At 38.2% G+C, this 27591-nt stretch overlaps 4 protein-coding genes and 2 pseudogenes across 8 annotated transcripts in view; all 6 read right to left on the bottom strand.

The window, feature by feature from the left end:
- The window catches only part of LOC113669999 (vesicular glutamate transporter 3-like), a 51814-nt gene extending 43229 nt beyond the window's left edge, over positions 1-8585 (bottom strand). Inside the window, exon 1 of one of the 2 annotated variants that reach the window (XM_089197997.1) lies at positions 8276-8585. In XM_089197997.1, coding sequence (XP_089054123.1) covers positions 8276-8407 — 132 coding nt within the window. In that variant the 5' untranslated portion in view covers positions 8408-8585. The remainder of the gene's footprint in view (positions 1-8275) is intronic. The other variant, XM_089198000.1, reaches the window with a different exon arrangement.
- Positions 978-3287, bottom strand: LOC149050965 (microfibril-associated glycoprotein 4-like; annotated as a pseudogene). Its single transcript, XR_016184166.1, has 4 exons — positions 2961-3287; positions 2316-2403; positions 1593-2016; positions 978-1197 (listed from the first exon to the last, which is right to left on the bottom strand). The product of XR_016184166.1 is annotated as a microfibril-associated glycoprotein 4-like (transcript).
- Positions 2451-7329, bottom strand: LOC149050964 (putative inorganic phosphate cotransporter). Of its 2 annotated transcripts, XM_089198014.1 has the most exons (4): positions 6341-7329; positions 5714-5806; positions 5053-5182; positions 2451-4619 (listed from the first exon to the last, which is right to left on the bottom strand). In XM_089198014.1, exons 2-4 carry the CDS (start codon positions 5789-5791, stop codon positions 4363-4365), a joined length of 465 nt encoding a protein of 154 aa, XP_089054140.1. In that variant the 5' UTR covers positions 5792-5806; positions 6341-7329; the 3' UTR covers positions 2451-4362. The 2 variants fall into 2 exon arrangements, with proteins under 2 accessions (XP_089054140.1, XP_089054141.1); XM_089198015.1 differs by lacking the exon at positions 5714-5806 and adding an exon at positions 5862-5957 and having other exon boundaries at positions 4477-5182.
- A 469-nt stretch (positions 8586-9054) lies between the features above and the next one.
- LOC113670003 (vesicular glutamate transporter 2) lies at positions 9055-16250 on the bottom strand. The gene is made up of 10 exons (XM_089198001.1): positions 15863-16250; positions 15143-15176; positions 14211-14410; positions 13052-13139; positions 12870-12965; positions 12229-12353; positions 11469-11624; positions 10999-11128; positions 10161-10399; positions 9055-9644 (listed from the first exon to the last, which is right to left on the bottom strand). The coding sequence occupies exons 1-10, from the start codon at positions 16016-16018 to the stop codon at positions 9480-9482; spliced, it is 1389 nt and encodes a 462-aa protein (XP_089054127.1). The 5' UTR covers positions 16019-16250; the 3' UTR covers positions 9055-9479.
- A 255-nt stretch (positions 16251-16505) lies between these two features.
- On the bottom strand, positions 16506-21810 carry LOC113670007 (ficolin-1). Its single transcript, XM_089198004.1, has 4 exons — positions 20039-21810; positions 18284-18374; positions 17632-18058; positions 16506-17142 (listed from the first exon to the last, which is right to left on the bottom strand). The coding sequence occupies exons 1-4, from the start codon at positions 20360-20362 to the stop codon at positions 16923-16925; spliced, it is 1062 nt and encodes a 353-aa protein (XP_089054130.1). The 5' UTR covers positions 20363-21810; the 3' UTR covers positions 16506-16922.
- Positions 21811-24202: 2392 nt separating this feature from the next.
- LOC149050963 (techylectin-5B-like) overlaps positions 24203-27591 on the bottom strand; it is a 4535-nt pseudogene continuing 1146 nt past the window's right edge. Inside the window, exons 2-4 of the transcript XR_016184162.1 lie at positions 26579-26669; positions 25934-26361; positions 24203-25539 (exon numbers count right to left, since the gene is read on the bottom strand). The product of XR_016184162.1 is annotated as a techylectin-5B-like (transcript). The remainder of the gene's footprint in view (positions 25540-25933; positions 26362-26578; positions 26670-27591) is intronic.

Here is a 27591-nt window from a genome sequence, read left to right as displayed (position 1 = left end):
GTGAATCCTTAACTTCAGGTAAACAGGATGTTACACACGAGAGCGTGACTTTTATCAGAATTAGGAGAACACTACACAGACATCAGGCCTTACTGGACAAACCCTCTGCAATTTCTCTGTTTCTTTTTTTGTTTTTTTTTTTCTTTTTTACTTACTTGTTAACTCGTAGCGCACCAACAGGATTTCCAGAAAAACTCGTAGTTAGCAACAGGAGGGCTACTACTTTTTCAGAGTTTGCGTGACCAGCCACGCTGTAAAGCTTGCACAGTACTTCTAGCCAGTAGTCAGATCTAAACCTCTATTAGACCAGAACTTGTTTCGGAGGACACCTCCAGTCACAATTATGACCTCTAGTGCTTGCTCGGACGACAAAAAAAAAAGATAGCTGTATCACCTTAGCAAAAGCAAGCCGAATTAGCGCAATTCTGTTAAATGAAGACAGTAGTAAGATTGGAAAAGGATTAGTGAACTCATTTCAGGAATTTCTCCATATTGTGTGGTATATTTCGCCTTTTTTTGTATTTAATAATTTATTTTGTTAAAACAAGGGCTCGAGAAAAACAAATTATGCGATACCAACTGATGACTTCGTTGAGGAACAACTTTTATAGCACCCAGGTGGACTCTATGAACATTCAACTCATTTCCATACATTGCTACCAAAAATCGATTACAAACTTTATAAGTTGGCTCAGGAGAGACAAGTCGGCAGCTGAAATGATCCAGTTTAACATTACGAATCTATTTGTTTGCGTTTGTCCTACTGCACTGCAGTAAATAAAACTTGCAGCATCCTTATAATTAAACGCGATAAAACTCCGTCTCGGTTGATGCCACCCCGCTAAAGGAAATATAACAATCATCAAAAGCTAACAGAGAATCACTGTAGGCTTGATAGATGTCTCTAATTCGTGAAAGATACAGTTACATACATATGTGGCTGAGAGCTTAAAGACGCAATTTCTACAATTAAAAAATCATGCTGGTCGAAGTTTGATCTCAGTGCGCTTAAGCGAATAATCTAGTCCTCGAAATGAGATTCAAGTAACTCCTTGTGCGTGACTTCCGCCTTGGCACAAGCCATTTGGATTTGCCCTGTGGCAGCTATTATACCACCAGCCAACTATAAAATACTCTGCACAGTTTCCAACGTCACTAGCGTCATTGTCTTTGTCTCTGGTTGTAAAGTTCATACTTCTAAATTGAAAAAAAGAAAAACAACAACAACTTCGTGAAAAAATGACAAGAAGCTGGGTGGGTAGCAATGTTGCTGAAGGCATGAGAAGGAAAGTGAAGAAGAAAAACATGGAAATCTGTGTACAAAGCAGTGCACAAAAAGTAAATCATGCTGCAAGGAGCAATGTCAATGTCAATGACCAATTTAAAAAGGGCAGTCATGGTCAATAATATACATGAAGTTGTTCCTAAAACATGAGGCAAAGGAGAAGTTTATAAAGTTAAGTTTAAGGATCTTCAACTTCGTCAAGTGAACAGTAAGTCACGCATTCTTGAGCAGCAGCGCTCCACTGATAAATTTCTAAATGTCAATTTTCATTCTTCTAACATCGGTAAACGAATTGCCAGCCACATACCTGATGGGCTGAGTTGAAGCTAATGAGTCACCTGCGATGCCTCGGTATCCATCGATTGTCACCCGATAATTATCGCTTTCGTCGGCCACGGAGAAAGTCGTGTACTCGGCAAATCTTCGATGACCTTCGTAATCCTCCATATCGATTCGAAACACCATGTTAGCAGTTGCAGTCAGACGGTGAAGATAATCGTTTCCGAGCCAAAACTCGCCCTCCAGATTTCCAAAGCCTTTTTTGTACGATTCCCAGGCGACATAAAAGTCTACAGAGCCATCCATGCGCCTTTGAAAGGTGGTCCAGCCTCCGCCATCAGTTGTCATGTCACACAGCACTTGAAAGGGTTCTTCTTCATCAGCGTAAACCCGGTACACACCGTCAGATTTGGAACCATTTTGATAATAGTCAAGACAGCTCTTGGGGCAATCTTTAAATGTAAACAGCAAGTAGTCAAGTTACCGTCTGTTATGAATACACTTTAGTCGATACTATACGCGCAATATAATAAGCGCAATATTTTGCGAGTTGTGTGGTATTTTTCCCAAGCCCCATAGCTATTAGTATTTGAAAAACTTCCTACTGTGTTAACTGAGCACCATATTGATTACGTAAAGTAACATTCAGAACATTGCTGTCCTGTATCGAGGTAACATATGACAACGTATCCCTTGATTAATTAGCATGGGCTTCTTTCAAACTACAAAAATCTACCGGGTCTCCACTTACCTCTGATACACTTACACAAGTGAGTTTTTGATGTGCAGCTTGCGACACATAATTCGTTTCCTTTGCACAGGTCACCTTCGCAGATGCTCTAACATTAGAGAAGGAAAATAGAGAAACGTATGTTTTTTAAAACATTGATAAAAACGTTTTGTCTTTTTTTAATTTTAAGTTCTTTCGTCGATTTTATATGCAGGAAGATAGAGACTCAGTGCATGAACGGTTTTCTATTTTGAATATTCCAAGAATGAAAGTTATGACACTTAAGAAATTGTACGACATTTGAACGTTTTTCATTGTGTTAAACAATTCTGTAAGTCCTGTGCCCGAGGGTGCCATGTAATTTATAGAGGTTTCGCGCCATTTCAAGTTCGCTCAACTTCTACCGTTGCAAGTTCACCCCCATGATGTGAAACAACCTCGCTCCTGTCTTAACCAGCAACTACCTGCTGTCGCTTCCTTGCACCCGAACGCAATCGATCAATCGAAATGCGGCGCTAATTCCCAGCCATGTTAAGTGGAGCACAGCTTCAGAAAGAATCATGCAAGGCGCTGAAATAGAGCTACAGCTACGATTATGAACACAAAGATTCAAACATTGAGGTGCAATTAATTAATTTTTGATGCACAAAGACAGATTTAGCATACCTTTATTCCTCTGTAAATGAAATTTTCAACCTCGGTAAAGTTAGCAAATCCAACAAATCGATCAGAGTCGCTTAGCTGACATTTGAATTTCCCTGAGTCGCCCTTTTGAGTTCCAAAGTTGAAAGACTGACATCGCTCTTCATCCACACACTAAAGCTGGCAGGAACTTTCCGAATCCACATCTATTTCTTTTATCAGGCTTCCGTTCAGCTTTTGTCCTGCCATCTTTTCGGCAAAGCTAACAGCTTTCAAATCTGGCTCTGAAATTTGGTTTATGCCGTAAACAGCTGAACAGACGAGATTAAATATCCACAGATTCATGTTCATTACCCATGGAAAGCTTTGTCTGAACTAATGTGGAAATTTCTTTGACTTCGAGCGGCGACCTAGCAAGGTTAGCAGGTGAAAATACATTCTTAAAGTGAAGAAATAGCTTGCAACAATTTCTTTTACGCTCTAAATAAGCGAAGAATGCACTCGGGAAGTGTTGTAAATAAACATTTATCATCATTATTATTATAATCATCACACGCCAGGTAGAGTGGACAGTTGTTTTAAAATTATCAATGACATAAAAGGAAATACACTCCCTTAAATTGTGATATCCTTATTCATCTCTTTAACGACGCAAAAGCCCCTAGAGGGGATCTTGTAAATAAACCTTTTTCATCAGAATTTTTGTAATCATCATACCCCAGGCAGAGCGGACAGTTGTTATCAATTAAAACGTAAAAGAATACACTCCCATAACTTGTGATATCCTTATATATCTCTTAAACGGCGCAAAGAATGAGCTTGTTGAGAACTTGTAAGCAAACCTTTATAATCATTATCATAATAACCATAATACCCCAGATAGAGTGGACGGTTGTTATGAATTATCAACTACATGATAGAAACCCCCTCCCTTAACTTGTGAGATCCTAATTGATCTCTTTAACGGTGCAAGGAATGCGCTGGGTGAGGTCTTGAAAATAAACCTTCATAATCTTTATTATTATAATCATCACACACCAGGTAGAATGGAAAGTTATTATAGATTATCTAGGGCATAAAAGGAAATACACTCCCTCAAGTTGTGATATCACTGTTCATCTCTTAAACGACGCGAAGAGGCCCCTAGAGGGGATCGTAAATAGACCTTTTTCATCATATTTTTTGTAATCATCATAATTTTTAAATTCATCGTATTCCAGGCAGAGTAGACAGTTGTTACCAATTAATCAATTACATAAAAAGAATACACTTCGTTAACTTGTGATATCCCCGTTCATCTCTTTAACGGCGCGAAGAATGCGCTGGTTGAGAACTCGTAAATAAACCTCTAGTACACGGGAGGGAGGAGTACCATGACACACATGGAAAAGACACACAACAGAGTGATACTATCAGCCGAGCAAAGCTATTTAGTGGATCGAACCTTGTGATGCGTTATGAACCCAACCAACATGGGACTGAGAAAGCCAGCGGTGTTACTGGCCGCGTTCACGATGCCCATGACGATAGACGCGTTTCTCGGCGCAATATCTAACATGTTTACTTGGAAGCCCGCATAAACCAATCCGAGGGCAGTTCCGCTAACGCACATGCAACCTATCACAGCATCAGGATTCTTGAAATAGCCCGCTATTAGAATAAATAGTCCACCGGTAACTGCACCTGCAAAACAAAATGCGATCATATACAAAGTACCCGGTATACTTGGCAAGCGGAGGATCGTCAGTTAGATGTCTTGGTTAATTAAAGACTGTTTTCGTTTTATTGGCTATTCCTGTGGCATTCCACGTCAAGAAAAAATGTATGTGTTGGTTTGAATCTCATATTTACGAGAAAGCAATTTTATTTGCATAGAGTTCATCAAGGTGATCAACTTCTGACAAAAGGAGTAAAGGCGTACGTACAGGACGCAGGATAATGAAAACCATTTACACTATAACGAAGACCTAATGTTAATGCCATCCGCCATGTAACTCAAAAGACGTTTCAGGTCTGCTATAACGGTTTCTTACTTCAGGACCATTTCGCGAGCATTTCGCCAGATACCACTGGGATTATGCTTTACCATTTCCCACTTTTAAAAATTGTGCTATACCTGTTGTGTAGAACACGCGTCTCACCGTCTTGGTAGGAAGAATATTCCGCCTGAGAAGGTCAGCGGTGACTCCCGCCAAGGGACAAGTTAAAGATTTGAAAACAAACGGAGCGGCAGCCGCAAATCCCATCTGAGACGAAGAAAATGAGCCGAGTAAAAATAAATCTTACAAAAGAGTATCTGTACATTACAAAAGTAAACTAATTTCGGTCGGGCCAGGCTGAAAGAAAAGTTGTTGCTATTCTCTAATTTGCTTTGAAATGTAAAAAAAGGTAGAAATGGCAAAAAAAGAAAGTAGGAGGATGATGAGGGACAGTCTGAGCTTTGTCAGTTAGGATATCTATATCTCATGAAAGTCATTTCTAGTTAAGATAGAATCGTAAGTCGTCGTTTGCACTGAGAATGTTTCCTTAAAAATACCAATTCTTCCTTTTTCAAGCAATCTACGCGCCTTGTACTTTTACTTTGTTTTCAATCAGAACGTCAGTCTTCTTGTGCACGACTCCGAATAATGACTTCCGTTTGTCTTGTAAACGAATTCAGCGGAATTAAATTATTCTGGTTAAGACCTCCCGCGACACCACTTTAGGCAAAACTAACAGTGAGGCAAAATCAAACACTACTTCTTAAGAAATTTACGAACAAAACCGCCACTGGCTACCCCAACTTTCATATATGTCAATCTATCTTCTTCCTTTGACTGTTGAATCCGGTTTGAGGCCTTAGAGAATTGGTTCATCTTTTTTTTATTTGCCTGATTAAGCAAAGCAATCTAAGGATTATTTGTATATCTTAAACATTTTTCTTACCAAATGCATAGAACACAGCTGGCCATCCACCATCAAGATCATATCTTGTTAACAACCCAGAAATCGGCATTGTTACTATACTGCCAACAGTGCAACCTTTAATCAGAAATGTCAAGTTTTGCATTTTTGAAAACATTTTGTTCCAACCATGGGAAAACCATTAAAAGAAGAAAAAACCAAGCTTGAGGAAACGATTTGAAATATCTTTATTTCTTTACCAACTTGCCAAAAATTGAGTGGGAGACCAGCAGAAGGAAGTTCGTTGCGACCTGTGCTTCTCGTAAAAATTTAGGAGTAGATTTCTCAAGATTATCATTTGAAATCCATGCCGATCTTTTGCATCCTTCATCAATGTGCTACGCCAGTGGTTAATTCTTGTCTCTTCGGTATAATTCCATCCAAGAAAACAATTTTTTTTAGACCAATTTTCAACGATCCATAAAACAAATCAATGACAAATGAACGGGTTTGAAAAGTACCTGTGACTGCTATAGTGGCTAAAGTAGTTCTCTCCATGCTTGGTGCCCATTTGCTCCAGATAGCGTGGTTACAAGGAAACAGTACTCCCTAATAGTTGGCAAATATGTGTCAGAAACCAGGTAAAAGCTCATTTGTGGCTAGAGAGGCAGATTAGAGATGAAAAAAAAAAGGAAGTCTGAGGTAACGTGGGAGGTTATAGTCTTTGTAGAGTCGAGCATTAGGGCGCATTGTATTTAGCGGTCACCATGTACTATGTGGTCAGTTGTCAAAGTCCTAAGTTTTTCCCCTTAGTTACTGCAATTTTCACCTTCAAAAAGCGGTCACCTCTTGAGCGGTCGCGGTCATCTTTGACCGAGTCCCAACGGCCTGTTAGCGTTGTGTCTTTTAGTTAACTGTATTGAACGGTCACTTCAACAGGACCACTCAAATAAAACTAACACATAACCCACTTGCTTATTGATAAAATCAGAATTGCATCTAGGATTGTTACTTTTCCATCGTGCGTTATTTTGTTTATGAATTCGGTAATTAAAACTGATACTAACCAGAACCAATCCTTCACAAACTCGTACAACAATAAGAAGCACCACACTTGCTCTGGAAGCTAACGGGGTTAATAATGTTAAGACCGAAGCCGTCAGCACCGCTGAACCGAACAGGCGTGTTCCTCCGAGTTTTAAGGCAAGCCAGCCTCCGGGGATTTGTAACGCAACGTAGCCGTAATAAAACGAACCCAGTACCACCCCTGTGAGTATAGTGACACAACTTATTATTATCCGTAAAGGAAGTGAGGTTGAGTGTAACAAGAATCGTTAAAGAACTTTATCATGTAAACTGCGGAGTTTTACAAGGATTTTCCTTATAGGCTTGTTGCTTCCATGTCATATGCAAAATACTTACATGGCTGCTTGTAGGATGGAATTTCTTGTGTTGAACTCGAGTTGAACACACTATAAGAAATTCCATATCTACGCGCAGCCATGTATTATTCTCTATATATATACCATACGTCAACACAGAACAACGACAATTTCAAATAAATATGGCCTTGTAATTTTGAGGTCCACTTAAATTCTGCCTCCTGGGAAAAAAAAGCCAGAAAAAGAACTTGACGACGAAACAAGTTGGGTAAAGTTGAAATGCGTTTATCACTTGTTTATTCCAGCCTTGCTATGGGCGACCGGATTGGCAAGGATTTTTACCGTGACCACGATCTTGGAAATATATTTCGCGATCCTTGCGGTCATAAAGTCAGTATCAAAGTCGGTGGTGTCAATTTGATGCAAGAGGAACAACAAAATTTTGTTGGCATTGCTTTTTACAGTGTCATTGATACTTCCTTACATGTTAGAGAATTTAGTTGATTATTTAATACCACGCAATCTGAGTGCACGCTCTGAAAGCTTACTTTATTTAACAGGCGAAGATTCTTCCCTCTTTTACAAGCAGCAGTCTTCGTTACTATGTGGTTATTTGATTTCGGTGATATGAAAACTTGAATTTATCATTTTTAAAAATGCCACCGGCACGTGTAAAGTCGCTCACGGCGGGTGTTAAATTTATTCGGAAAACTCAAGACCCTGGCCTTCTCTACTTGAAAAAATCCCTTGAGTCGCGAAACCACGGACCACAGACCTGTACCTCCTTGTCGGTTTCTATTCCATGATCAGTCTGCGAGTTGTCTTTCTCTAATTATGTAGCGTAATAAAATTTTGAATCAAGGGATTCAAGTAAGAGTAACGTTATCTACCTTTTCTGTCTCGACTCCATCGATGACAACTGTGTGGTTTTTGACCATTGCTCCGATGACCACATTCAGATTGGTTCGCAAGGACATACCTCTTCGGAATCCCATTCGAACAAGGTGCCATTCTTTTAAATTAAGGCCACTAAATCCTTGTAAAAATATTTACAGCGTATCTGACAATACTTACAATATGGTGCACTTGATTTAAATTATGCCCGAAGATAGTCCTCATAGAACTAAAAGTTTTGTCCAGCGGAGTGCAATCTCTGACAGGGAGATGCATAGAACTACTACGCTGTCCGCATGAAACAAGATACATAGATACGCCGATCAATTCGCGCTACTTAGCAGCGGAAATTTGAATTTCATTAATTAATCATAACTACACAGTTAAAAACATTAAGTAACAATACAATACCAAATACTGTATGAGAAGACGTATCATATTTCATTAGTGCTCCATTGATCATTTTTCATTTTATTTATCAAAGAGTAAGGTAGTATAGATGTATTTTAAACCGTATGTCATAAAAAAGCATTTAGCCATTTTGAAGTAGTTTGCTTGAGGTTTTAACATGGTGGATTACAGGTGGCGCCCGTCGGAACATCTTAAAATGCGACACCTTAGATTTGATAGAGAATATACAATGATAAAAAAACAAAACAAAACAAATAACAAACGGAGAGTTTAATTAGAAAAAAAAGTTCAAATATAAACCTTGACAAATGTTAACTAAGAGGTTCCCTCCCAGGAAAGTTCTATACACTTTTGCAGAACACATTCATTTTGCATCTCAACTCTATTTTGCACAACAAAGGAAAACTTTATTGAATAACGTACAAACTGGTTTCCTCACCACGGATTGGCTGGATTAACCAACACAGAAAATTGCTCAAGAACCACTCGTTATTTATCACCTGGGCTGGGTTAGGGTAAGAGGCAGAGGTTTTTGGGGTGGAGGTAAGTTTCTAAAGAAGCCGTGATACTGCGTCGGTGGGAGAGTATAGTGGGTAATTTGAGTTGAGCGTTTGGAGCATTTTGAGCGTTAGCCCTTCGTCAGAGCGATTGACGAAGGGCTAACGCTCGAAACGTCAGCTTTTTTACCCTTTACGGTGGCTAATTTACGTTTTCAACTCAGTTGTTAACACTAAATTACCTAGTATAGGACATTGACGGTCAATTTACCACAATGAGGGGGAGGGGGGATCGTAAGATGATTACAGAGTCCTGTGGCAAGATCAGTTATACAGTATTGTGAAACAACCAAATCCTCCAACCCCCTCACCTCCCCCCCCGTTTCCCCGCCAGCTGATGAATAATGATTATATATATATATTATATATGTATATTGTATACGAAGGTACGCAAAGAACCTATGTCTAGGATTGTTCTAGCTACCAGTAGCACTTTCAGATTCAATGTTTTCGTCTGTTGGTTTATTCATAGTTTGGTCCCAATCCTGTCGTTCTCCGGACATCAAAAGGCAAAATAGGAAAGTCCCTCCAAGTAAAATTACAAATGTTAACAAAAAGACCCTTTGCCACTCTTCAGCAGTCTATGAAAGACGGAAAGGAAGTTATGCATTTTGCTATGTGGTCAAACATTTTTTTTTTGAAAGCTTAGAGTACAGCATTTACATTAGGAGCTTTTATGATTTGATATAGACCGAATGCAAATATGGCGGACTATGCGGGAGGCCCGGGTCGAGTGCATGAACGCTGGGCTACTCAGGGCTCGTATCTTGAAAAGTACTGCATAGTGTAAGTCTCTTCTGCCTTACTTTACAATGCTTTAAGAGTTACTATGTTCCTGAATGTCATCAAAAAGGAAAAATAATCTTTCACCTGAAGATTTCGATTTTTGAGTTTCCCTGCTCGCCTCAGATTAAAACATGGTATCTACATGTTTATAAATCGCATTACTGATTGCTCTTAGGTAAAATGAATTGGCTTTGTGCTTTTACTCTGAATTCTGATTGGCTCTTTGTGACATTTTCTTTTGCTGTGATTGGCTGTTGTAATTACTTGGCTTTGGTTTAACTGCAATCAATCGAAATGCTCTCCATACCAACCTTATCTTGGGCAATGAATCCCACTATGGTTGGACTGACAAACCCAGCTGTAGTTCCAACAGTGTTACAAACGCCCATGATGATACTCGAGTAACGCGGAGCAATGTCTAGCATGTTCACAGTGTATGCCGGGAATGCCAGTGACGTAGTCAATCCAGCCAGACTCATGCAAATAACAACCACCGTGACATTTAAAGAGTAACCAGCTATGAGTACTAAAAACCCACTCGCTATGGCGCCTGGAGAAGAAAAAGGAAGACATTATTATCAAGAAGAAAGGTGAAATAGATTATCGGTTAAGGCGTAGACAAAATTCACAAAAAGCTCGAGGTAATGGAGACTGGAAGTTGCGCTTTTATTGACCGATACGAGGATGAAACCTATATCCAATCATCTTAAGCGAGTAACAGGTATTAGAGAAAAATCCACCAAATCGCTGATCCCCTTTTTTCCACTCTGAAGAAAAAGGGGTTTGTAACCCTGTGTTAGCTAAAACAGCCAGAAAACGTTTTTTCGTTTTTCTTGTTATATAGAAAAATTGCCTAATAACTTGTAGAATGAAACCAGCAAGATGAAAGAGGGCGATCCCGACCGAGAGGCCAATTAAAATATAGGATTCGCTTCATCTTTCTAGTACTTGGAGCCAACCCTATGATAAGGATATCTACACGAAAATTGAGTACATACGTTTTCGGATCTTGAAGTTAAAACGAGTTGAGTTAGTTCAGTCATTTCACTGAAAATCGTTGACAATTACCACAGACAAGTCACTAAGAAACCTTTAGCCAACTTAGAGGTATAGAAAATATGGACTGGTGAGTCGGTTTTTTTTTCGTACCAGCAGCGTAAAAAACTCTTCTGACGTTCTTTGTAGATACCGTGCTTTTCCTCAGCACATCTGCTGCTAAGCCAGACAATGGAGAACAAACACCTTCAACGAGAAAAGGTGAAGCAGCCATGAATCCCATCTGAAAATAAAGATAAGAAAAGAAGAATAACACTGAATGTTAGTTTTAGTTGAAAGCAGCCCAGTTTAGAAGTTTAGCAAGGACCATTATTTACTTCACGATAGAGTATGAGTGCCGAATAAGAAAATAGTTTGCTAGAGGTCATACTATGTAGACTGAACATATAGATAATACTGGCCTCGTCTTTTTTTCCTTTCTCCTTGCGTTTTTTCCATCTCGCATCTCACCGAGCCGGACTCTGGCCTGGGCGGGTCTTATAATGAATGCAGGTACGTAAATATGCTAACAAAAGGTCTGCTGTTAGAATTGGCCTATTCTTAACATGGTGCTATAAACTCACACTGGTGATAGATGTTTTCATGACATCTAGTAGAAAAGTTGGCATCGATATAAGCAAAATATAAAACGCCCAATCCAATGCAAAATTGGCCGCAATTATTCCCCAAACAGGTAGTGATAGTAAGATAGATTTCCAAGGAATTACAATATTCTCTACCTGAGGAAAGAAAGACAGTACTATATGTTGGGATTAAATCAAATAAAAATAATCATAAAAAAAAGGAAAGATGTATGTAACGTTATAGAATGGACAAGGAAACTCAGAATAAAGTTGAAGAAGAATGCGTAGAAAAGATAAAATCAACGCATGAAGACTGTCTCTAACTTAAGAAAAACGCGGATATTCAGTCACAATTTGTTTTATTTTTCAAGACCACTTAGGTCAGGTCTTGAACAAAAAGAGGAAGTGGAGACGCGAGGGAGGAGAAGGGATGGAGAGGGTAGGGGAGGAGAGGGTAGGGGAGGAGAGCGGGAGCGAGTGGAATTGAGGTGAGGAGATTAAATAACCTAAGTTTCGAGGCAAATTTCCTTATCTGAATCTTAGTCGAATTCCCATGTTTTTAATTTTTTTCTCATTTCCAATAATCCAGTTCTTGCTTAAGCATTTAAAGAATAGGCTATCCCTTTAGTATAAATTAGCTCTACATGCTAAACATCATATGGCATGGAACTGGATCATACATGTAAACCAAGAATACCTCAAACACTGCATGGAACATTGCCCATTTAGAAGTACACCAAAGGTCATGTACGAGACCTACCTTAGACAAATCCAGGGCTGTTTCTTGTATTAAACTCTTCTCGTCATCTGATATGGTCGGGTGAAGTGCAGGAGACTCGTAGACAACCATCAGCCAAACGAAGTACCACACTATACCAAACACACCTGATAAAAAAAAATCCATAAAATCATTTTCGGTACGGCTTCTATTTAAGTATTCTTGTGTGACTGACTGACTGGTTTAGCCACCTCTTCTAAGGCAAGAGGCCCTTTAGTGGAATGGAGGGAGGAGAGGGTGGATACCTCAGGATATTACAGGCACGTGTGAGTGACAGGGAGGAAAGATTAGCTTAGGTCTAACGAGCCCTTCAGTTTGAGCTTATCCAACTTTCCTGACGAAAATCGTTATCGACCCACGAGTAGAAACTATTTAAAACTCATAGAATCGAAACAAGTCTTAAGCATAGATACAGCAGTTTATTGCAAAAGAATAAAAGCAGCAGCAGCTACATTGTAATGTTCAGATAAAGACGCAAATAAAATCGAAGCAATTTTTAGATCATCGATAACTCAAATGGAAAAGGAAGTCTGTGACATATAAAACTCGTACGTTATATGTCTTTGACGCATTACTTCCAAACGATAAAATTTCACAATACTGTATTGAGCTCAGATACTCACCAAAGCAATAAAATACGGAGGCCCAGCCCCCATCAAAACCATATTTGGTGAGCAAGCCTGTAATAGGCATAGTAAGGAGGTATCCAATGCTTCCCCCTGAGATGATAAGCAAAGTCCAAGTGCGTGAGTGCATGGGTAGATTTTGTTGAAGGAAAATCACCAGATATAATTATAGGGCAAACCTGTTATGGAAACCGTCACTAAAGTTGTTCTCTCAGCTGAAGGCGCCCATCGACTCCACATAGCGTGATTACAAGGAAATAGAACACCCTGACATTCATGGAAGTAAACAAATTAGTTCCTTTATTCATTGCAGTCATATCCCAAGGAATTGCTATTACTTTTGCAAAGACTAACCGGTAATGGTGAGAACGTTGGGCGTGGTCCTTACACAAGAACAATTTTTTTTGTAAAATCGCACTTGTACGTATAAAGTTACACTGGCTACAAAACTACTTACCAAGAGGACAAATTCCGACATTTTGTTTTAAGCGTTTAAATATGTTAATGATACATAATGGTAATTGAACTGAGTGGAGTGCAGTTTGGGCTGAAATCATACGCGTGATTTGAAAATCAAACGAGCGCCCAGCGCGAGTTCGAGTTATAATCACAAGTATGATTTCAGACCAAAATTGCACGACACGAGGTTCAATTACCACTTTATTACATCCATTTTGAAATCACCCAAATACAGGACCTGGTAAGTTCAAATATTTAATTGATGTATCACTGAGCTGGTCTGAAATTAAATTCATCCATTTTTTGGGGGGAATAAATAAGAGTTTTTGAAACAAAAGTTGCAAAATTTGCCGCATGGCACTCTTTGTCTTTCATTTTCCTGCAATTTGATCGGTTACTTTGAACAAGCCTTAAAATCTGATTGGTTGTTTTGTTTTTAGTGTAGCCACCTCATTGGCTGGAAAAAAGATGCAATTTAAAGCAAAAAATGGTGCAATTTGTGAATAAATCGCATCAATTAGAGCCAATCAGATTACAGGGACCACCAGTGATTTCAAAATGGGTGTAATAAAGGGCTCAAGTTCCTCTGTAAGTCAAAATTCTATTATCCCCACATTACCTCCCTCCGACAAATGCCTGGTAAAGAAATTAAGTATTAATCCTAAATATAATCGTATGCATTGCCCCAGTTTTATGAGACTTTATCCCTGATGAAATATGTTATTGTAAGTCGCTAACTACTTTAATATCGAAGCTTAAGACAATTTCCTAAAAAAAATGATTTTTTTCAACTGCATCATATAAAATACTAGTACTAATTTCACTTTTTTTTTACTTCAATCGTTATCAGTGTCATCATTATTATTATTTTTAACTCACCAACACGAGGCCCTCTAATATTCTTAATACAATCAATGCAACTGGGTTCCAGCGCGTTGCCATGGGAGTTAACAAAGTAAACAATGAGGCGATTATGACAGCAGCTCCAAACAGACGAGCTCCACCCACTCGTAATGCTAACCATCCCCCTGGGATTTGGAACACCATGTAACCGTAATAAAATGATCCTAAAATTACACCTAAGGGAAGAAAATTAAGTTATCTTGTGTTACGTCATAATCTAACCGACAGAAAGAACATTGCAATCCCACAGACTCAACTGCTTTATTACACAACTTGTAATAATATTCTTACTAATGAGCCAATCCTATGGTCAGTACAGTATTAATCCTCAATACACTTACTTAAGCCCACTACAAGGTATATCTTAGCTCACCACTGACCAAAAAAAATCACAGTTTCCTTCAATGCTCCTTGAGAGGAACAATTTCACAGTAGCTTTCCCTCGGTATAGCTTTCCAAACAGTCGGTCACTCCCGACAAGAGTTACGAAATAATTCTACAAAGTATTCTCAAACATTCTGGACGCTTACAACACAACTATTTTAGTATTATTACATTATGATTACGTAACCTAATATAATGTTTCATATGGTTCCATGTTATGCAAGTCAGCATGTCTCAGCATTCTGGAAATTTCCAGGTATTTATCGTTACAGGTATATCCCATAACAAATGTCATTATCATAGCCATCGAATGTACACTAAACTGTGAGTAGTTTCCTTGTCAGACGCCTGTCATATGAATATTTCCTAACATAGGATCTTGACGCCACGATTTATTTTTAGCAATGCAACATAGGAACTCTTTACGGATCTTCGTGGTTGTAAGATAAGCTTCTTGCCTATGTACTGCCTGGTTATAAATGTTAACGTCATCAATTTTAATTGATTCATTTATTTTTTTTTACCTTTCAGTTCAGGTTCCCATTTGAATTCCGCTTCCTGTAGAACAGTTAAGACAATTCTGAAGTAACAATTTTATCACATAAAGTAGTTCGTTGATAAAACATTACTACCGATTAGGTGTTATTTATATAATTTCTTTTGTTTGGAGGAAAATAAACATTTAGGAATTTGATATCTTTAGAAATACAATGTTAAACCCGATAGTAATGTCATGGAAAACACGTTTTTATCCAAAAGAATAACTACACGATTGCATCGCAATCTTGAAAGTAAAAAATCTTGCAAAAAGAGTGTCTCTTGGTAAGTTACTTTCAAACTGAATGGCAAACACACGGTATATCGACCAACATTTGTGGCTTTTAAAACGTCCTGTTACACGAAGGGCACCTGTACTGAGGTCGGCCCACGTGAAGTGGTCGCTTACGGAAGAATGGAATCATAGAATAGAGACAAACCAATAGCGCTAAAATAAGTCATGGTCGGCTGCAAGCGGTGATCGCTAGCAATAGTGAATTGAAAAATGAAGTGGATCGAAAAGTGGTAAGATAATTAACTAACTACGTTTCACTATCGTTACCAACGATATACATTAAAAGAATTGACCCCGAGTTTTTTTTTATATTATGAGCTTCTCTTGGTGTTTGTATGAGGATTTTTATCTAGCACAAGTTGATTTAAGTGTTACATGAACGAGTTTTCTCTGAGGTGCTACCTTCACTTACCCTGCAGATTATTTCTCCATCCACCACAGCCGTGTGATTATTGACCATCGCACCAATAGCGACATTCAAATTTACTCTCAGCCCGGACATAACAAAGAATCCAACAAAAATCATTCCAGACAAAACGTAACGCTTAGGGAGAGCGTTGACAGCCATTTTACGTTAGAAAACCATTAAACAATCTTCGATAAACAGGGACGCAAATATTTCAAAAAAGTAGGAGGAGCCCTCCTCTCTTGATTTGTAACAGAGTTAAGATTTACGCGTCTTTATAGATCTGTTGGCCATAATTCAACTTAGCACTATCTCCAAAGGGAGTTCAGGGTTTAAGCAAATGTCTCGTGGTCCAGAACATCGTTCTCCATAGTTATTTTTATATAGTTATCTAAGTTCTTGTTGAAATGTAGCAGACACTTAAAATTATATTTTGAGGTAATTATTTATTGAAAGATGCAGTAAGGAAAAGAAAGATGACAGGTTTTCAATTGAGTTATGTGTAAGGTACCAGAGAAAAGATGAAACACGAGCTAATCGTAGCAGGTCTCTTTTCATCGAGTTGACGGGAGATATTTTGCAGGGCTCCGCGGATGTTTATTTTAAGTGCGTTTGCAAGCCAGCCTAAGTGACGAAATAACTCGCTCAATTAAACAATCTCTGAGACATTCAAACGTTTAATTAAAACTAAGCTCATCATCAATATCTAGGAAAGTCTCATCTGACAAAATAAGTAACGTTTTCATAATACGAATTAAAAGTGCCTTTCTCTTACTGAGGGAGTGACATAAATTCAAAGACAGAAAAAGTGTTCTACATACGTAGATAGATCAATAAAACTATTTCACAAACAAAATTTAAGAAAGTTTATCACCACTAAGAGCGTTGAAAGACAACAGCTAAACGTGCCATCTGCCAACAATATGTCGCCTTAACCGAACTTGTATATTGCAATCATCACAAATTAAATTAAGAATTGTAACTCTACGCAAAACAGATATCTTTAATTCTTAATTAGAAGCTACATTTTACTATTGGCTTAAGGATGCAGCTACCACAAATGAAATCATGCTGGTCGAATTTTGATCTCGGTGTGCTTTAAAGAATATCCTTGTCCTCGAAATGACCCCCACGTAATACCTTGTGCGTTACCTCCGCCTTTATACAAACCATTTGGATTGGCGCTATGACAGCTATTATACCACCAGCCACCTTTATTGTTTAACGCACAGTTTCCACTGCTTTTAACGTCGTTATCTTTGTCTTTCGTTGTAAACCTCATGTTTCTAGGATATCAAAGGCATTCCGTAAGAAACTGAGAAAAAGCGAGGAAGCAATGCTTCTAACAACATATCATAGTCAGTAAAGTGCTGATGGCACTGTGTGGTGGAATATATATATGCAAGGGGCACTAATTGTCAGCAGTGCACATAAAAAGATTCCCAGGAAAGTTTGAAAACGTGGAATTGTAATCTAGTACGCTTTTTTTTTAAGTTAATAGTATCAACATGAATTTGATGTCATCATGTTCAAAGGAGCAATCCTGGTTTGCAGTAAACTGGAAGTTGAAATATCTGATCGGCGATGATGCATCCGGAATGTGATATTTTAGCTTAGATTTGTCATTTGTAGAAAAAAAGGTGATCAGCTTAAGTGTAGGGATCCGGCAATCCTAAACGTACTTCCAAATTCTTGGACAGGAGCTTTTCAAAAATTACCCTTAAATTACTGGTCATTCTCAGAGCAAAGTACAGAAAGCTGCTATGAACCAATACCTGATAGGCTTACTGAGAGATAGCAATGCATCGCCTGCGGTGCCTCGGTATCCATCGATTGTAACCCGATAATTTTCGCTTTCGTCAGCCACAGCGAAAGTCGTATACTCTGCAAATCTTCGGTCGGCTTCATAATCCTCCATATCAATTCGAAACACCATGCTGGCAGATGCAGTAAGACGGTGAAGATAATCGTTTCCGAGCCAAAACTCGCCCTCCAGATTTCCAAAGCCTTTTTTGTATGATTCCCAGTCGACATAAAAGTCTACAGAGCCATCCATGCGCCTTTGAAAGGTGGTCCATCCTCCGCCATCAGTTGTCATGTCACACAGCACTTGAAATGGTTCTTCTTTATCAGGGTGAACCCAGTACACACCGTCAGTTGTGGAACCATTTTGATAATAGTCTAGACAGTTCTTGGGGCAATCTAGAAATTAAACGCGAAAGTAAAATGCTTTGACAATAACAAAAATTATAAATTCTCTTTCCCTCACTCTCTCTCTATAAGTGTTTTTTTAGTGGACGTTACACACTTGTTTTTTCGTAACCTTGCCTCATCTGGTGCTAATCTTCCCGTTTCATCTGTCCTCGGCATTTTCAGTATATCCCTCTCCTAGAGTGGTTTTTGTTCTCCTAGCGGATCTCCACTTACCTCTAATACACTTGCAAACATAAGTGTTAGATTGGTAGTCAGCAACACAAGTTTCATTCTCCTTGCAAGGATCATCTTCCTCGCAGGTGCTCTAAAAAATAAATAAATAAAATCAGTATACAAAGAGGTATCAAAAGGATGATGCCGGAGTTTTTCATTTAAGGAGGCTCCATAGGGTTTTTTGACCGCGCGAGATCTGGGTGCAAACATAGTGCGAGCTTAAAAAGTGTCCACAAGTATGGCGGTTCGATACTATCGCGGGATTGTTATTTGAAAAGGTGTGTTAAAAGTAGTTACACAGTTTTTATGTAATGTAATCTTGGCTTTCCTGAAACTGCACCCGTAATATTTACAGGCCTTCTACGCCTGAAAAAGGGGTCAATCGAAAAGAAAACACCGTGGGAGAGATTGCCAAGAGGCGACAGATCGTGACAGAGTTGAAAGTTTACGCATGTTCAGATACGAAGTTCTATTCCACTACGTACTGTTTTTCGACAAAGGACATAGAGATCTTTCGAGCAAGATTGATCGCGTCTCTTGATGAAATTTCCCAAGATTTGCTGGACCGTTAAACATATTTGTGCCCTTCTAATACCTTTTGATAAAAAAAAAAAAATTCATAAGACCAAATTTGAGATAGAGGAAGAAAACACAAAATTGCAAAGAGCGAGGAAACTGCCTCAGCAACCCCAATTTTTTTTGGCTTTTAAATGATCGGTAGGACAAATTTTTCACAAAATGAAAATCAAAGGCAAAGCCAAATTATCACCGACGAGCGCCTCCCTTCGTGGAATCTTAGCTCCATAAAGAAAATCATTTTGATGATATTTACTAAAGAAAACGATAGTCTGAACCTTTCTCATCGCCCTTTTGATGGATTTTAGTGACCTAGAAAAGCGAAAACATAAACATTTTCTGGAAAAACAATACGCTGGCGTACGTGCCGACATTGAGCAAACATTGAGAATCTCCACAATAGCTGAAAACTTCTTGTCGGTCATGTATTAAATTTTAAAAGAAAGAAACTCAGAACATAAATAGTTTTTGTTTTGAATAGTCCTAAAACGAAATCATACCGCTTTATTTCAAGATTTATTCCTATGTTGGCTTCTTCTGTGTTATTTCTAACAACATTTGTTCAATCTTAACTCTTTAAAGGAAATTTATATTAGATTATGATTCATCTTAACGTAGATTCATTTCACGAAAGGATGCCCTAGTAAGGAGTTCTCGTTTCTTCTCTGGTGAGAACTTCTGCCTTCTTCATAACAGGTGCTTCTCAGCACCAATAACTCTAGGGAGATATTGTATTCTTTGGAATCAGTTGACTCAACTGAGACGTGAAACAACTTGTTTAATATGAAAATAATAATAAATAGTTGTTTATAAAGGTTGATAAAACCCCTTAGATACATAAAATATATCAAAAGTCCAGAGTTTCAAGCGCTTTATCGTGTTGTAATCATTTCAACTTCTCAAGCTTTCCAAGCCCAGCATGTGTCCTCAAAACCCAGTAATTTCTCACTCACCATGCAAGGTAATCAGTACCAAAATCGCTGCATCATCTAAGAGCTCCTATTCATTTATTCACGAAATAGAACGATCCTAGTTTACAAAGAATGCATTCTTATTAAATTCTTGAAACAACCAGCCTGACTGTAATGAAAATCGCAGCATCCTGTTTGAAATAAATTCAGACGAAAAGAAAAGACACTTTAACGAACCGAGGACATTCGAGTTCATCAGTTTTGTTACCTGTATTCCTCGATATAATGCTCCATCCTCTTTTGTAAAATTCACCTGACTCACAAATCGGTCCGAGCCACTTAGCTGACATCTACTTGTCTCCTTATCGTGGATGGGAAGGAAGTTGTATGACAAACATCGATCTTCAGAGACACATTCAAACTGACAAGATATTTCAGATGCTACTTCAAAGTCTCTGAGGACACTCCCGTTGAGTTTTTGATCGTTTATCGCCTTTGCGAAATTAGCAGATTTAAAATCTGGCTCCGAAAAACGATTTGAAGCTTCTGCAAGGCCCATAAGTGAAAACATCAGTAAGGCCCGTAGATACATGTTTCTTTTTTCCTATGCTAACTTCGACTGATATCGCACTCGCTGAATTAACAATGAGGTGGATCTAAACTAATCGAATTAAACCAATTAAAGCTATCCCGATTCATAATTAATAACAACCTTCGAGTTGAAACAAAGAGGTGCCACTGCTGATTTTTTCATAAAATATAATGTCGCTTAGCTGACATTTGAATTTCCCTGAGTCGAACCCTTTTGGGTTCCAAAGTTGTAAGACTGACATCGCTCTTCATCCACACACTAAAGCTGACAGGAACTTTCCGAATCCACATCTATTTCTTTTATCAGGCTTCCGTTCAGCTTTTGTCCTGCTATCTTTTCGGCAAAGCTAACAGCTTTCAAATCTGGCTCTGAAATTCGGTTTATGCCGTACACAGCTGAACAGACGAGATTAAATATCCACAGATTCATGTTCATGCCCCATGGAAAGCTTTGTCTGAACTAATTTGGAAATTTCTTTGACTTCGAGCGGCGACCTAGCTAGGTTAGCAGGTGAAAATACATTCTTAAAGTGAAGAAATAGCTTGCAACAATTTCTTTTACGCTCTAAATAAGCGAAGAATGCACTCGGGAAGTGTTGTAAATAAACATTTATCATCATTATTATTATAATCATCACACGCCAGGTAGAGTGGACAGTTGTTTTAAAATTATCAATGACATAAAAGGAAATACACTCCCTTAAATTGTGATATCCCTATTCATCTCTTTAACGACGCAAAAGCCCCTAGAGGGGATCTTGTAAATAAACATTTTTCATCAGAATTTTTGTAATCATCATACCCCAGGCAGAGCGGACAGTTGTTATCAATTAAAACGTAAAAGAATACACTCCCATAACTTGTGATATCCTTATATATCTCTTAAACGGCGCAAAGAATGGGCTTGTTGAGAACTTGTAAGCAAACCTTTATAATCATTATCATAATAACCATAATACCCCAGATAGAGTGGACAGTTGTTATGAATTATCAACTTCATGATAGAAACCCCCTCCCTTAACTTGTGAGATCCTTATTGATCTCTTTAACGGTGCGAGGAATGCACTGGGTGGGGTCTTGAAAATAAACCTTCATAATCATTATTATTATAATCATCACACACCAGGTAGAATGGAAAGTTATTATAGATTATCTATGGCATAAAAGGAAATACAGTCCCTCAAGTTGTGATATCACTATTCATCTATTAAACGACGCGAAGAGGCCCCCAGAGGGGATCGTAAATAGACCTTTTTCATCATATTTTTTGTAATCATTATAATTTTTGTATTCATCGTACCCCAGGCAGAGTAGACAGTTGTTACCAATTAATCAATTACATAAAAAGAATACACTTCGTTAACTTGTGATATCCCTGTTCATCTCTTTAACGGCGCGAAGAATGCGCTGGTTGAGAACTCGTAAATAAACCTCTGTTATCATTATCATTATAACCATCATACCCCACGCAGAGCAGACAGTTGCTATAAACTAATCCTCTACAGAAAAGGAATACAATCCGTCAACTTGTGATATCACTATTCATCTCTTTAACGGCGTGAAGAATGCGCTCGATGAGGTCTTTTAAGTAACTTTATTGTCATTGTAATCATAATTATTTTAACCTAGGAGTAAAGGACGCACGTTGTTTATTAATCAAACAAATGTAAGGGATACCCTTCGTTAACTTGTGAAATTATTGCTTAGCTCTTTATTCGCGAAGGAACCCCTTTCAAGGAGTTCCTTTAAATAAACTGTTTTCATCATAATCTTAATGTCCAGACTCAGCGAACAATAGCTATATCAATTAATTACATACAAGGCATATCCTTCGTTGACCTGTTATATCGTTGTCTAGCCCCTTGCAGCCAAAGGAACAACTGAGGTAGTCTTTCAGATAGTCAATCAAAGAAGATAGATCATTGCATGGGGGAATCTTTGACCAAGGAGCTTTTAGCTTTTGTCGCAGTTTTTCATGGTTAATTATTAGGTGAAATTTATTGTTTCAGGGAAAATTTTTTTATAAGAATTAAAAGGTTCCGTACCACATAATTTCATAAAAAAGAAAGCAAATCTGCAATTCAAATAAATGATCTTTCCCTTTATTTGCTCGTGCGATCGTGTGCTACTGCAATGCAGATAACGTTAACTGAAAAATTTTGAAATAACAGAAACCAGCTGCAATTATGCAAAGCTGATTCCTTACTTGAAATAATGAAATGTACACCCTGCGAAGTAGAGCATTCAAATGGCGACTGATCAAAAATATTTACATTTGAAGGCGAGATGAAAATAAGAAGATAGGAGGTTTACGGTACCTCCAAAGTTTTTTTTATACTTATCATTGTTTATTCTTATTTCTATAAAAATGGTATTTCTGACGACTGAGTCTGCGAATAAGGCAGAAATAAATATTTTATCGGCACGAGATACGACAAGGCATGGGCCTTAGGCCTGAGCATTTTGGGTAATGGTGCAGTGGTATGTAAGGGGGAGTGAAGCACGTGGTGTCCATCTAGGCCTCAGAACCAACTGTTCACCTCTGGCTGATGACAAATTTATTTTAGTTTGAAAACTTATTTATGGTTCCTACCCATATTTCCTGTCATATTTTTTCCCCAAAGGGGTTTTATCTGGCCTCCGTGTAACCGTAGTAATGTCCTTGTAAGCGGTTGCCCATCTTTGTTTATCCCGAATTGGTGAAGTTTGCATGTTAGTAATCTATACCTATTTTTGAATGTGTAAGGCATTGACTGTATATCAGGATTGTATATGGTATGTCAGCTGCGAATGTATGTATATATGCATGCCTCAGGCTATATATGCCTCGGGTAGGTTCTCGGCAGGCTTCCCTAAATAAACTTATTTGGTGTACACTACTGTGTTATTTGTTGTGTAGGGAAGACTAAATCTTGACATTTTAAACTTTTCACTTCATGAATTCCCTCTAAATATGTATGTGTTACGTCCCTAAAAATATATATATATACCTTATTCGATGGTTTAACATATAATATGCGGGGATATTTTGTGAGTTCCGTAGTATTTTTCCGAGCACCGAAGGCTTATTAAAATTCACCGTTATTTAAATTTTTAGGATTTTGATTTGATTTGCTAAGTACATCCTACAGCAGCCTTAACTGTGTATCGTATCGTTCGCATAAGGAGTATTCAAAAGACGAAAACAAAACGAAAGAAACCATCAAAATTGTACTTTGTGACCAACAAAAAATATGTCGCGCTTAAAAGCTCGTTTCTCTAAAAGTCAAGCCTCAAAAAACTAGCCAAAAAATCAAAGTTTGGATCGTTCAGTTCGGCCATTTTGTTATTCCTTTATTTTTTGCCCTGTTCTTCACTTTAATGCCCTGGAAAATTTCGCGTGCTCTCTACATACTAATGGAATAATAACCAGGCGACCTTTGTTTTTCGCGTTTATATGTGTATTTACTTAATCTCTGTTCAAGTAACTATATTGAGACTAAGCCCTAAGTTTTCACCAAGCCAATCATAAAACTGTTTGTTGAAAGATTGAAAGAAGTTTTTTTTTTAGCTTGGGTTATGGAGTTAAGATCAGAATATCAGTTTTGCCGCTATTCAAGTTCAGCCGCACGAATTTTTCGGGGAATAAATTTTAGGAACTGCTCAATTCGTGTCGAGTAATTCGCCAACGGTTTGTATTTACGAATTAATTTGGTCAAAACAGGAGCTAGAGGGAGAGAATTGGCCGATATTAACTGATGATTTCGTTGAGCCACGGCTGTAAGAGGATCCAAGTGGTTACGAAAACTCTATAAATATATATTACACTTCCTTACATAACTGTCACGACGTGAAGACAAACTCTATGAATATACTTACCAAAAACATTTTGTACTTCAATGCTACAACATCAAGTTACAAGTGAATAAAATATTTTACATAAATACTTAACTTAGGGTGTGCAATTCTACTTTTGTGTTGTATCGCAGACAGCAAAACGTACACTTTTACCGTACTTACTACGTACTTACGTACTTTACGGTTAATGCCATTCCTCTTACAAGCTATCTTACGATAGTTACAAACTTTTACAAGAATCAATGAGCACAGGGCAGATATCTCTATCTCTTGATAGGTAGCGATTTACCAGATATCTCTGACTTTGCTTTTATCTAAGGTTAATGGACTGTACTGCTGCAAATAGCATGCACTCTAACATCAGCAGGGATGAGGGATTAGTCCTACGTAAGAGAGGTAAATCAACTTAATTTTTTTCATTTCTACGATATCAAGCAGTATAGCAGCCTTCCTTTATGGGGAGTCACGATACAAGGTAATTGCAAGTTAAGTTCGCATATCAGAGTCAAGGTCCATGAAACTCATAATAATTTATTGCAATTAAAGCCTGCGCAAAGAAGAAGCTCCCCAAGGTGGAAAAAACAAACATCCTTTTCAATGGGATTGTGATTTCAAAAATTTGTTATGCCCTTTTGATTTATGCAGCTAGTATTTCTGACTTTACTATGCAAGGGTTTTTAAAAAAGATTTCACAAGAACGGCGACACTTCAATAAGTCATGATATTCACGAGCTTTAAGATAATAGAGACGGCTGTCTTTTTAAATGACTTAAAATATGAAGACTATCCGTTACATAGTTATTATACCAGAGATATAGAATCATCTGTGCGCCTTTGAAACAGATCCTGGTGAAGACCAAATGTAAATAACATACGCTGTTGTTGTGGTGTTTCTTTAATATATCTACTTTTAGGTATAATATAGCTAAAAAGATGAAATCTTAAATCTCTCATTTTCGGCATCCAGCATGTAACATCTTGATGTGCATTTTTCTCACTACGAATAAAGACATTACTATTATTGTTATTATCATTATCATCACTATTATCGATATTATCATTATTATTACAACTATCACTTTGCAAAAAAAGGCTTATACGTGCAACTTCTTCAAATGAAATCATACTGGTCGAAGTTTGATCTCGATGTGTTTTAACGAATAATCTTGTCCTCGAAATGGTGCCCACGTAATTCCTTGTGCGCGACTTCCACCTTGGTACAAACCATTTGGATTTGCGACATGGCAGGCACTATACCACCAGCCACCTCTTAATGCCACTGCACAGTTTCCATCTTGCTGAACGTCGTTGTCTCTGTCCCTGGTTGTGAAGCTCATATTTCTATAACGAAAAAAGAATTTTGTAAGAAACTGACGAGAGGCTGGGCGGCAATGCTGCTGGTAGAATTGCTTGGTCAGAAATATCCAAGAAGCGCTGCATTGTCAGAAAAGTGTACGAGGAATGATTCCTTGAACAGGAAACAGAAAGGTATCGTGATGCTAAAAATGCAGCATAGACCGATGCATCATCAATATAAAAGGGGCAATTATGGTCAGCAATATACTTGAATTTAATTCCGCATTGATGCTTTCTCTGCACATGTAGAAAGAGCTGATCAACTTAAATATTGGGATCTTCACCTTTAGACAATCATAACTATTTTTATTCATTTTTTGGGAAGGAGATTTTCTATTCTTTCTGCATGGCACAAAAAATTGAAATGCCTTTAACAAACCTGATAGCATTTCCGACAGCTGGTACCAATGCGTTGCCTGCAGTGCCTCGATACCCGTCGATCGTCACCCGATAATCATCGCTTTCATGGGCCACAGCGAAAGTCGCGTACTCGGCAAATCGTCGGCCGCCTTCGTAATCCTCCATATCAATTCGAAACACCATGCTGGCAGATGCAGTAAGACGGTGAAGATAATCGTTTCCGAGCCAAAACTCGCCCTCAAGATTTCCAAAGCCTCTTTTGTATGATTCCCAGTCGACATAAAAGTCTACGGAGCCATCCATGCGCCTTTGAAAGATGGTCCATCCTCCATCATGATGTCATGTCACACAGCACTTGAAAAGGTTCTTCTTCATCAGGGTAAACCCAGTACACACCGTCGGTTTTGGAACCATTTTGATCATAGTCAAGACAGTTCTTGGGGCAATCTAGAAATAATAAAAAAAAGTAAAACACTTTGACAATAACAAAAAATAGTTATTCTCTCTCTCTCTCTAGATGTTTTTGGAGTAGACGTTTAATCCTTGATATTTCGTACCCTTGCCTCATTTGGTGTTAATCTACCCGTTTTGTCTGTCTTGGCATTTTCTGTATGTCCCTCTCCTAGAGTTGTTTTTGTCTTTCCCCGAACAGATCTCCACTTACCTCTAATACACTTACAAACATGAGTGTTTGATTTGTAGTCAACAACACAAGTTTCATTCTCCTTGCAAGGATCATCTTCCTCGCAGGTGCTCTAAAGATTAAAGAAAGAAAATCATTATAAAAAGAGATATCAAAAGGATGGTGGCAGACTTTTTCGTTTAAGAAGGCTCCATGGGGTTTTTTGACCGCGTGGAATCTGGGTGCGAACATAGCGCGAGCTTAAATGTGTCAACATGCATAACAAACATGGCGGCTAGAAACGATACCATAAACAGTTTTTATGTGATGGAATCTAGGGTTTCCAGCAACTGCACCCGTAACATTTCGAAGCCTTTTGTGCCTGAAAAAGAAGTCAACCGAAAACAAAATACCGATTACGCATGCTCAGATACAGATCTTGGCGAAGTTCTATTCCAATACGTACTGTTTTGCGCCAAAGAAAATAGGGAGCTTTCGAGCAGGATTTATCGCATTTCCTTTGATGGAATTTCCTTAGATTTGCTGGGCCGTTTAACATATTTGCACCTTTCCTAGTACCTGTTGACAAAAAAAATTCATAATTCATAGCAAGGAAAATTTCGGCTTTTAAATGATCTGCGGAACAAATTTCACAGATTGTGAAAATTTTGAGGGGTTTCATAATAGCAAATCGAAGAAAATCAAAGGCAAAGCCAAAACTTAACACTGACGAGCGCCTCCCTCGGTGGAGTCTTAGCTCAATGTCGAATATCATTTTGATAATATTTACTACAGCAAACGATAGTCCTAGCCTTGCTCATCGCCCTTTTGATGACTTTTAGAGACACAGAAAAGCGAAAATAGAAGTTTTTAGAAAAAACAATATGCTGGCGCGCCAGCCAATATTGAGCAAAAACCCTCTGGAGCCTCCTCTCGATAGCTGAAAACTTACTACCTCTTGTCAATCATGTATTAAATTTTAAAAGAAAAAAAAAACTCAGAATATAAACAGAAATTAGAAGGTAGAAACGTAAAAGTTTTATCTATAGCTAGAG

This window comes from Pocillopora damicornis, chromosome 2 (genome assembly GCF_964200805.1).
Source record: "Pocillopora damicornis chromosome 2, jaPocDami1.2, whole genome shotgun sequence".
Taxonomy (NCBI): domain Eukaryota; kingdom Metazoa; phylum Cnidaria; class Anthozoa; order Scleractinia; family Pocilloporidae; genus Pocillopora; species Pocillopora damicornis.
Note: the sequence above shows the minus strand (reverse complement) of the source record. Positions and strands in the feature narration are given on the sequence as shown.

Bases quoted from the DNA above. Each gene is read 5' to 3' on its own strand.
- LOC149050964 (XM_089198014.1), bottom strand. From the start codon at position 5,791: ATGAACCAATTCTCTAAGGCCTCAAACCGGATTCAACAGTCAAAGGAA. The intron at 5,183-5,713 runs GTAGCCAGTGGC...TCTTCGTCTCAG, and splicing joins TGACATATATGAAAGTTGGG to ATGGGATTTGCGGCTGCCGC. The intron at 4,620-5,052 runs GTATAGCACAAT...TTTGTTTTGCAG, and splicing joins ACGCGTGTTCTACACAACAG to GTGCAGTTACCGGTGGACTA.
- LOC113670003 (XM_089198001.1), bottom strand. From the start codon at position 16,018: ATGGCTGTCAACGCTCTCCCTAAGCGTTACGTTTTGTCTGGAATGATT. The intron at 15,177-15,862 runs GTAAGTGAAGGT...ACTGTTCTACAG, and splicing joins ATGGAGAAATAATCTGCAGG to GAAGCGGAATTCAAATGGGA. The intron at 14,411-15,142 runs GTAAAAAAAAAT...TTCTTCCCTTAG, and splicing joins ATGGGAACCTGAACTGAAAG to GTGTAATTTTAGGATCATTT.
- LOC113670007 (XM_089198004.1), bottom strand. From the start codon at position 20,362: ATGTATCTACGGGCCTTACTGATGTTTTCACTTATGGGCCTTGCAGAA. The intron at 18,375-20,038 runs GTAACAAAACTG...TTTATTTTTTAG, and splicing joins CATTATATCGAGGAATACAG to AGCACCTGCGAGGAAGATGA. The intron at 17,143-17,631 runs GTATTGGTTCAT...TTGATATCCTAG, and splicing joins TCTCTCAGTAAGCCTATCAG to AAACATGAGGTTTACAACGA.